The 9,651-nt window shown below is 42.1% G+C and overlaps 1 protein-coding gene across 2 annotated transcripts in view; it reads left to right on the top strand.

Annotated features, from left to right (window-relative positions):
- The window catches only part of apooa (apolipoprotein O, a), a 21,761-nt gene extending 12,312 nt beyond the window's left edge, over positions 1-9,449 (top strand). For both annotated transcript variants that reach the window (XM_072691663.1, XM_072691576.1), the window contains 6 exons: positions 1,915-1,969; positions 3,611-3,706; positions 4,476-4,567; positions 7,008-7,091; positions 8,026-8,073; positions 9,172-9,449. In XM_072691663.1, coding sequence (XP_072547764.1) covers positions 1,915-1,969; positions 3,611-3,706; positions 4,476-4,567; positions 7,008-7,091; positions 8,026-8,073 — 375 coding nt within the window. In that variant the 3' untranslated portion in view covers positions 9,172-9,449. The remainder of the gene's footprint in view (positions 1-1,914; positions 1,970-3,610; positions 3,707-4,475; positions 4,568-7,007; positions 7,092-8,025; positions 8,074-9,171) is intronic.
- The last annotated feature ends 202 nt before the right edge of the window (positions 9,450-9,651 follow it).

Below are 9,651 nucleotides of genomic sequence, written 5' to 3'. Positions count from 1 at the left end.
CAGATCAACATGATGACCCTATTGGCTCCATGCCGCCATACTGACCTGTATAACCTGCAGCTTATTGGCTGATTTGTTTGATATTGTGCTGCTCTGCCATTGGTTGGCTGATCGGCTGGGAGATGCAGGGTGCACTGAGTAAATGACCTTTGTGTGTTGAGTGATATATGATGAACATGTGATACACACACACACACACACATACACACACACACACAGACCTCAGGTGTAATATCCAGGTAGTGTATGTGTTTATGGGGTTGCAGGTGGAGCGCTCTGATTGGTCAGTTGATGTTTAAACTGATCCAGTTCTGAACACTGAACCATAAACCTCTCCTGATAAACCTCCAGCCTCCTGCTCTGGGGGAAAGTCTGCTGATGTGGGTTATTGTGTGTCAACTCACCCAGGGCCGGGAGGGACGGGACGGGGCAGGGCAGGGCGGGGCGGAGCCTGGAGGGGCGAGTCGTGACTGATTTCCATTATAAAAATACTTCCTGATTTAGAACTCCTTTAGTTCTGAGGTTCAGTTTATTAAGGGATAGTTTAATTTGCGCAACTGAGCTAAAATATTACATTAGTGTAAATACAACACCAATAAGATAATGTGTCAGTTTACACAAACTTTATTTTTAATTGTATTAATTCTAAGTTCAATAATAAAACAATTAATTAAAAAAAAAAAATAATAATATATTAATGGTGTATTTTTATATCAATGCATTGATTTGTTCCATGTAATGCAAAAAAATGTAAAATATTATTATTTACATGGTGCTCACCGCATCGTTTAAAATGATTATGTTGTGTTTTCTGCATAGTCTGCAATTATAGAGTACATTTAGTTTTTTTTTTTTGTCTTTCAGAAAAAGTGTCCCCTGTTCTCAAGATGTGTTGTTTATGTTCTGAGTGTGAATAAGTGAATAAATCATCTGCAGGAATTAATATTTAAGTTAATATAGAAAAGAATAATCCACTGTCTCCACATTTTAGACAGTTTCTCTTTATTTACTGAATTGAACTTTGAAAGTTGTGTATTAAAGTGTACTACAGTCTCTGTGCAGTGTTTATATATATATATATATATATATATATATATATATATATATATATATATATATATATATATATATAAAATATGTTTATAAAATGTATTTTAATGTGGAGTTTTTAACGTAACGTCAAATATTGCATTCAGAAATGAATCATTTAGGAGAGAAATTTGTGCCAAAATATTAAAACTGTGCTTACAGTAGTTTTTAATTCTAAATCCTGTCCTAATTTAGTGGTTTACAGAATGACTGAACTGAGCTGAAATATTACCTGAGAATAAGAACAATAATAATAGTAATAATAATAATAATAACAATATCTAGAATATTAGATTTTAAATAAACTAATGTTAATATATTACTATTCTGCGCTTCCACCACATTATTTGAAGGATTTAGTTTTTTAGGTGTCTTATTAAATAGATATTTTTTTAAATCATGGTTTAACTTTAAATATTAAATTCAGATATTTTTATAATGAATGGTTTTAATAGAAATGCTTTAGTTCTTGCACAGATCACACATGGTAGATGCTGTGAACAGTGCAGCTTTTAAAGTGGAATCATTATTAGTTGTGTGTTTATAATATTCTGCTCGTATTTGAGCTAGGGTCAGTCGCTCTGTGAGCAGCACAGCCTCGTTTTTAAGACCGGATTTGGAAACTCAACAAACACGTCCTCATTTCAAATTCACTAAGAGTGGAAACCCGTGATGACCCGGCAGGTCCGGTCAGCCGGAGTGTGTTCGCTTTAGAAGGAAGAGTCTCAGAGCGTATTTAAAGGAGAATCTGCTGCTTTTCAGCTCAGTGTTTTCACTGAAATCAGGGAGTTAAGGGGTCTGACCTCATTTCCTGTGTTTTATCAGGGGCTGTACGGAGGGGTGAAGCCCAGGGTGGACAGTGCCGTTCAGTTTGGACAAGGTGAGAGAAAACCACTGATTAACACACACCCCAAATCCAATTTCAGGTAAAAGTCTGGTTGCCGCGGCGACGTATGAAGCAGATTTTAAAGCCAAATTTATCATATTTAAATTGTTGTGGCCTCAGTGCAACACCAGCGTGACCATTAAATACTGAATTACTTATTCCTAAATAATATCTAAATAATGAGAAGAAAATAAACAAATAATATATAATAATAATATCAAGTCAAGTCAAGTCAAGTGGGTTTTATTGTCATTTCAGCTACATACAGAGTACACAGTGAAACGAAACAACGTTCCTCCAGGACCATGGTGCAACATAGACAGTGCATACAGAACACAAGTGCAACACAATACAAGTGCAGACAGACAACACAACACAGTACAGACAGAGGATAATAAATAATTGGGGGTAATGTGCAAGTGTGTAATAAATATTGAGTCCAGTGAGGTAGTAAAGTTATTAGTGCAAAATGCTTCCCATATTATCTGGGGTAAATGGTTAGAGTGAGAGAGTGAGAGAGAGAGTGTGTGTGTGTGTGTGTGTGTGTGTGTGTGTGTGTGTGTGTGTGTGTGTTTGAGTGTGCATGTAACAGAAAGAAACATCAGTTCAGAAGTTGAGTTGTGTTGAGGAGTCTGATGGCTTGGGGGAAGAAGCTGTTGCAGAGTCTGGTCGTGTTGGACCGGATGCTGCGGTACCTTCTTCCTGATGGCAGGAGGGAGAACAGTCTGTGTGAAGGGTGGGTGGAGTCATCCACAATGCTGGTTGCTTTGCGGATGCAGCGGGTGGTGTAAATGTCCATGACGGAGGGGAGAGAGACTCCGATGATCCTCTCAGCTGTCCTCACAATGCGTTGGAGGACATAATATATAATAATAATATAATAATGTATTTAATACATTAATAACAGAAATATGTTAATAAAATCAGACGCATGTTTTCCACCCTGTTGTGTTGTAAGTGCACTCGCCAGAAAATACAGTGTAAATTTGCTTAAGTAAAATTAAGTAAGAGTATAAGAGGTTAAACGGTTATTACAAAATAAAAGTCAGATATGCAAAGTGTTATTCAATTTATGTGTATTATATATAAATGTATAAGTAATTGGTCAGAAGGTCCAGTTTTAATAAATTTCCGTTTTCTGGCAAATAATTGAAGATTCAGCCTTAAAGGGTTAAAATGTGTTTTGTGTTTTTGTACATTGTTTTTTTTGTAATATTACATTACATAAATGTTGCTCTGATAGATGTGCAGTAATGCTCGTCTGGCTTTTAATTAATTAATCAGGTTTGATTGTTTTTACAACTTTATTTTATTTTTTTTTTTACTTTATTCTTTTTCTGTTTTTTTTTTTTATTTATTTTATGCTTTATTCTTTCTGTTCCTTACTATAAAGCAATTTTTATAACTTGTTTTTTTTAAGTGCTACATAAATAAAGCTTATTGGGCTTAAATAAGAGTATTAATATGATTTAATTTAATTTGTTATTAATAGGAAACAGGATTAAATAAAGTCCTGGTTTTCACAGCACTGTGTGGATGCTAAGGATGCTAACTCAGGATGTTGGGCTGTTCTGTGTATGGATGGAATATTGTTCAGTGTAATAATTCAGTATCTCATTTATGGCCGTGCTCCAGACTCTTACACATACCTGAAGAACCCTCCCCCGGAGTTCTACCCCAGAGCCGGAATCATCGGCTTCGCCGGCCTCCTCGGACTCTTCCTGGCGAGAGGTACCGTCCCGCTGCTAATGCTAATGTCTTCAACATTTCAGTGTGGCGTTCTGGACCAGGACCGTTTGTTGGTTCAGACTTTAGAAGGTTGAGGAGTGGATTTTCAGGGATGTGCTGCAGCTAATGGGTATAATCATCCATAATTAATAGGGTTCGTTAAGGGCGTATTTATTTATATGACATTTAATGTATTTAATCAGTAGAAGCTTCCTCTTCATTCCGGGAGTTAGTGGTGGAGTAAGGACCCCTGACCGTTATTGGCCGTGGTGAGCGTGATTACTCAGGACACTGATTTCCAGCTGTTCCCAGAATTGTCTTATAAGTAGTTTTACTAATGGCTCTGTATGCGTCTGATGCAGAGCTGGGCTGTACAGGAATGCTGGTGTACAGTAATGCCCCTCCATCTGAGCACATTAAGAGCTGCAGTGTGTGTGTCTGTCTCTGTGTGTGTGTGTCTCTGTCTGTGTGTGTCTCTGTCTGTGTGTGTCTCTGTCTGTGTGTGTCTCTGTGTGTGTCTGTGTGTGTGTCTCTGTCTGTGTGTGTGTCTCTGTGTGTGTGTGTGTCTCTGTGTGTCTCTGTGTGTGTGTGTCTCTGTGTGTCTCTGTCTGTGTGTGTGTCTCTGTGTGTGTGTGTCTCTGTGTGTGTGTGTCTCTGTCTCTGTGTGTCTCTGTCTGTGTGTGTCTCTGTGTGTGTGTGTCTCTCTGTGTGTGTGTGTGTGTGTCTCTCTGTGTATGTGTGTGTCTTTGTGTGTGTGGGTGTGTTCCTCCAGGTTCCAGGCTGAAGAAGCTGATTTACCCGACAGGTCTGATGGCTGTTGGTGCCTCCATGTACTACCCTCAGGAAGCAGTCACCATTGCAAAGGTATGTAAGTGTGTGTGTGTGTGTGTGTGTGTTTCAGCTGAAACTGCCTCTGGCTTGAGCTGTGAGTAAGATGTTTCTCGCCCAAACCAGACTGAACCGGTGTGCGTGTATCTGTGTGTATCTGCGGGACCCTGTGGTCTCCGATCCATCCAGTTAGTTCTTTATGTAGAACCTGACCCTCCATCACATGTACAGCACACTCCTGACCCACCTGGGTCCAAAACAGCAGCTGCTGTCAGGGTACGTGGGTGGGGGGGACTCTGACTGTTTACTTTGGAGGTCTTAGTTACAGTAGCAGTGTGTGAAACTACCTCCACCATGTTTGGAAGCTGTACTCTAGCCTGGCTAGCTCTCACTGTGAGCTGAAGCTGACCTGATTCTAAACGGTGCTCTATTACACCACCTAGAGGAGATTCAGATAATACAGGGGTGAATTCTGGAACTTCTGCACTTCATCAAACACACACTTACCATGACCACACACACACACACACACACACACACACACACACACACACACTGTTCTGGTACAAACTCCGCTTCACTCTGTGCACCTGTGTGTATTTTTCACTGATCCGCTGCGGAGTGTTTATTATTAACAGCAGTGTTGTTGTTGTTAACCCTGCGGAGTGTGTGAGTGTGTATGGGCTGAGGTCATTCTCCCAAATTAAAACGGGAGAGGAAAAACTGTGACATCACCCACTCCACAACAACACCTCCTCCACACGCACACACACACACACACACACACACACACTCTTAGAGCAGCTCAGAGCAGATAAATGTCCCTTTCCACTCAACACAGCACTGCATACCTCACTGACCTCACAGTGGACACATTACCCCTTTACATCTACATTATTCTGTTTACTTCTGTTCCATTGATGTTTACATGTATTTACAGAATAGAGAGAAGCGTCACACAGTCAGCACATTGCCGCTGGGACACGCCATCAAATTTACATTCCAGTTCATCCCAAAAGCTGTCTGATTGGGTTGAGGTCCGGGCTCTGTGCTGGTCAAGTTCTTTTACACTAAACTCTCCCAACCCTGCCTGAGCTGGAAGTGCCCAGTTGTCCAGAAAGTCTTGGCCTGCTGAAGCATTAGGATTTCCCTTCACTGAAACTAAGGGGCCTGTTGACCAACCCCTAAAACACAACCCTGTAGCATTATCCCTCCTCCACCAAACTTTCAGGCAGGTAACGTTCTCCTGGCATTCTCCAAACCCAGACTGTGCTTTACACCTCTCTAGCCGACACTCTGCTCTGAGCTCAGCACTCGGCCCTGACCCCGCTCTGTAACTTTACGTGGTCTGACAGACACTCGGTGGCTGAGCTGCTCTCTGTGAGCTGTTCCTCCTAAACTCTTCCACTGTTCAATAATAACACCACTCACAGCTGATGGAGGAAGATCTAGGAGGGAGGAGATTTCACCAGCTGACTTGTAGTTGTTGGTGCAGCGGTGTCTCCTATTACATACAGAACCACGCTGGAGTTCAGTGAGCTCTTCAGAACCTCCCGTTCTTTCACTGATGTGTGGAGGAAAGACAGACTGCAGGACTAGAGGCTAGAGTTTATACCTCTGTGGTGCAATGAGACCGAATCAAACACTTGAATTCAGTCATTAAATGAAAGTGTCCCAATACTTTTGTCCGTATATCTGTTTTAGTAGATCTCGGAGTAAAGAGTTGAGTTAGTGATCTAAACTGCTATAAATAAAAAGCTGGTTTTTGAAGTCTTTTCCTGCCCCACCTGTTCAGGTGTGACCGCACACAGAGCCGGTTGATAACGCACAGTGTTTGATCTCCTGTTTAATGAGTGTGCTGACTGATATATCATCAAAGAGGCAGGAGAGGAGGGTGGGCAAAGGTCAGAAGTCTGCAGCTGTCAGATCTCAGAACTTCCCAATTTATTGGAGAAAAAAAACCTATATTTACAGATATAAAGTCACACCTATATTTTCTCATATACAGTATTTTACACAGTTGGACTGGTTCCTGTATCCCCATCTTCTAATGTTCCCATAGCAACACCATCTATTCCTCCTGTTTCTGAGGACTTCCACCTGTTTCTGTGTGTTTGAGGTCTGAATTGTGTGTAGACCTCTCAGAATTCCCGCCTGTATGATCCGAATCTCCTCTTGGTGGCGCAATAGAGCACTGTTACAGCAGATAAGCAACTCGCAGTGAGCGCTAGCCAGGCTAAAGTCCAGCCTCCAAACATGGTGGTGGTAGTTTCACACACTGCTACTGTAACTAAGATCGAAGACCCCAAAATAAACATTTACAGTACCTGCTGTGTGGTGTACCCTGCTGTTCCCCAGGTTGGTGTTCTGTATATCTGAGAGATGTCAATTTGAATGTATTATATAAAAAAGTAAATATATATATATATTAGACGTTAAATCTCTCTTTCTCTCGCTCGCTCTGGTTCTCCTGCAGAACTCTGGAGATGCCGTGTATGACTGGGCCCTGCAGGCTTACGTAGCTGTGGAGAAACTCATTAAAGACAAACCTGCAGTGAAGGTACCGTACACCCCTCCCTTTAAATTCCAGAGACCGAGATCAATGGACAGCTTTTGGTCAGTGAAATATACACGGTCTTGAAAGGTCAACATGTCCAACGAAGTCAGCGTCTCTTTAGTTTTGGCCTGATATTTCTGTGGGTAGCTTAGCCACGTAGCTGTGAGAGCTTAGCCACGGCCTACAAGCCACAAGTGGCAATCTTAGGGGACCAAGAACTGCATTATGGAGCCGGTAGCACACAAGCCAGAACGGGCTCTGGTCATCATCGTTGAGCTCAGTTCTCAGTCTCAGTTCATGCACATTGACCTTTGAGAGGAATTAAGCCCCTTTCTAGCATTACTTTCGCAAATGGTCATCTTACTGGTCATCTTACTCCTTTGTTTTTGGATGAGGATTACTTTTCGTCTGCCGGCCTGAAGGGGTCACTGTCCTTCCTTGTCTGTTTGACTGCCAATTATATGCTAATACAGTTAGCAACCCTCTGGAATGTGCTGATGGTCGCTCACCTTTGCAAAGACTCGACACCGCCCCCTTTTTGTTGTGGGATGACCATCAACCCTCTTCATCATCCTCCCCCTCCTACAGTCCCAGTGTATAAAAGGTCCTCCCGAAATATTCCTAATCCGACTGGACTGGACTGGGCTAGACTGGTCTGGTATGGACTGGACTTGATCAGACTAGACCGGCCGTGATCAGCTAAGCTGGGCTGGTGTATAATACAGGAATATGAATAAAACCCCCTGAATCTGCCTCACCTTGACCTCTGCCTTGACCTTAAGTGTGGTAAGTGACGGACACCCAGCAGCCCGTGTGTACTCCAGACCTCAGATCCGGCAGTGAGGTGAAGCTGCTCGTGTTTAATTTGCTGAATGTGTGAAACCTCTGAAGGCTGTGGAGGCTTTAATAACGTGGAGTTTCTCCTCCGTCCCCTCAGAGCGCGAAGGCCGAGGAGAAGCCGTCCAGCGGAGAGACGACCGCTTAGGTACCGAATTACACCAGCTTCAGCAAAACTGCACCAAACACCCTAACACCAGCTCCGACTCACAGGATGTTACATCACACACGCCACACACACACACACACACACACACACACACACACACGGCGGGTTAAAACACGCTGTGCTTATGTAACCCATATGTTCCCAATCAGAGAACACACTGTTCCGTGTGTGTGTGTGTGTGTGTGTGTTTGTGTGTGTGTGTGTGTGTGTGTGTGTGTGTGTGTGTGTGTGTGTGTGTTCTGCACTGCACTGGATACTGATTTACCTTTTACCCTTTAAAGCGACAGTTTGGCTAATGTAGCTTACATGTAAGCGTATACACCCCCAATTAGCAATGGAGCTACGAGGCTAATATAGCTAGCAAGCAGTGTAAGCTTATACCCCACAAATTAGCACTGGAGCTATGAAGCTAACGTAGCGAGAAATTAAAGGAACCTCATATCACATTCAATTAGCACTGGAGCTACAATGCTAATAGGACTAAAACTAAGTAATTAAAGCTCATATCCCACCAGTTAAAAATGGAGCTGTGAGGCTAGTTGAGCTGATAAGTAAGGGAAGCTCATAGTTATGAGGCTAATGTAGCTAACAACCGTGGACGTTTATGTTAGCTATGAGGCTAATTTAACTTAAAATCAATGGAAGCTTATACCCCACCAATTAGCATTGAAAATACAAGGCTAATATAGCTAATAAGTTATGGAAGCTAGTGTGCCCCACCACTTAGCACTGGAACTACAAGATCAATGGAGCTAACATGTAAGCGTATACCCTACCGGTTAACTCTGAACGCTTTAAGCTAATGTAGCTAATAAACAATGCAAGCTTATGTACCAATTAGCATGGTGCTAACTCCATGTCTAAATGATCACACCCTGTCCTCAAAGCGTGTGGAGGTGTTTAGTAAGCGCTAATAGATTTGCTTATTTAGCTCACTTTTATTTAGGCCTACAGTTAGCACCATGCTAATTGGTGGTGTATAAGCTTACATTACTTGTTGCCCCATAGCTAATGAAGCTAACAATATCTAACGAGAACTAAAAGATCTAACAAGATTTTGTACTTTCTTATTTGCAGATATTGCATCCTACTGTGGTTGCCGTGGCGATGGGTGTACTGTTACCTGTGAGCTCAGGTGTGGAGGGGTTTATTACAATCCCTCGCTCTGTCTTTTTTACATCCGTCCCGCTCTCACTCGTTTCCTTTGGTTCACCCCCTGCCCTGCAAATGCACTGGCCTCTTCACTTGTCACTCACAGCAGAAGGGGCGTGGCCTGACATTTTGCAACTTGAAAATATGAGGAAGAAGTACTGCTGTGGAATTTTAATGTATATTTATGTACAAACCAAAATAAAGTGATCTAGATTCCAGTATTGCTGTGAGCTGTGTTTGTGAAAGGACTGCATTATAGAGCATTATAGAGCGCCCCCTATGCTTCCTGTAGTGTATTACAGTCTGTCAGAATGAGCGTGTGGATCATATGATCATTATAGAGCATTATAGAGCGTCCCCTACGCTTCCTGTAGTGTATTACAGTCTGTCAGAATGAGCGTGTGG

Source organism: Salminus brasiliensis, chromosome 1 (genome assembly GCF_030463535.1).
Source record: "Salminus brasiliensis chromosome 1, fSalBra1.hap2, whole genome shotgun sequence".
NCBI classification, from domain to species: domain Eukaryota; kingdom Metazoa; phylum Chordata; class Actinopteri; order Characiformes; family Bryconidae; genus Salminus; species Salminus brasiliensis.
Note: the sequence above shows the minus strand (reverse complement) of the source record. Positions and strands in the feature narration are given on the sequence as shown.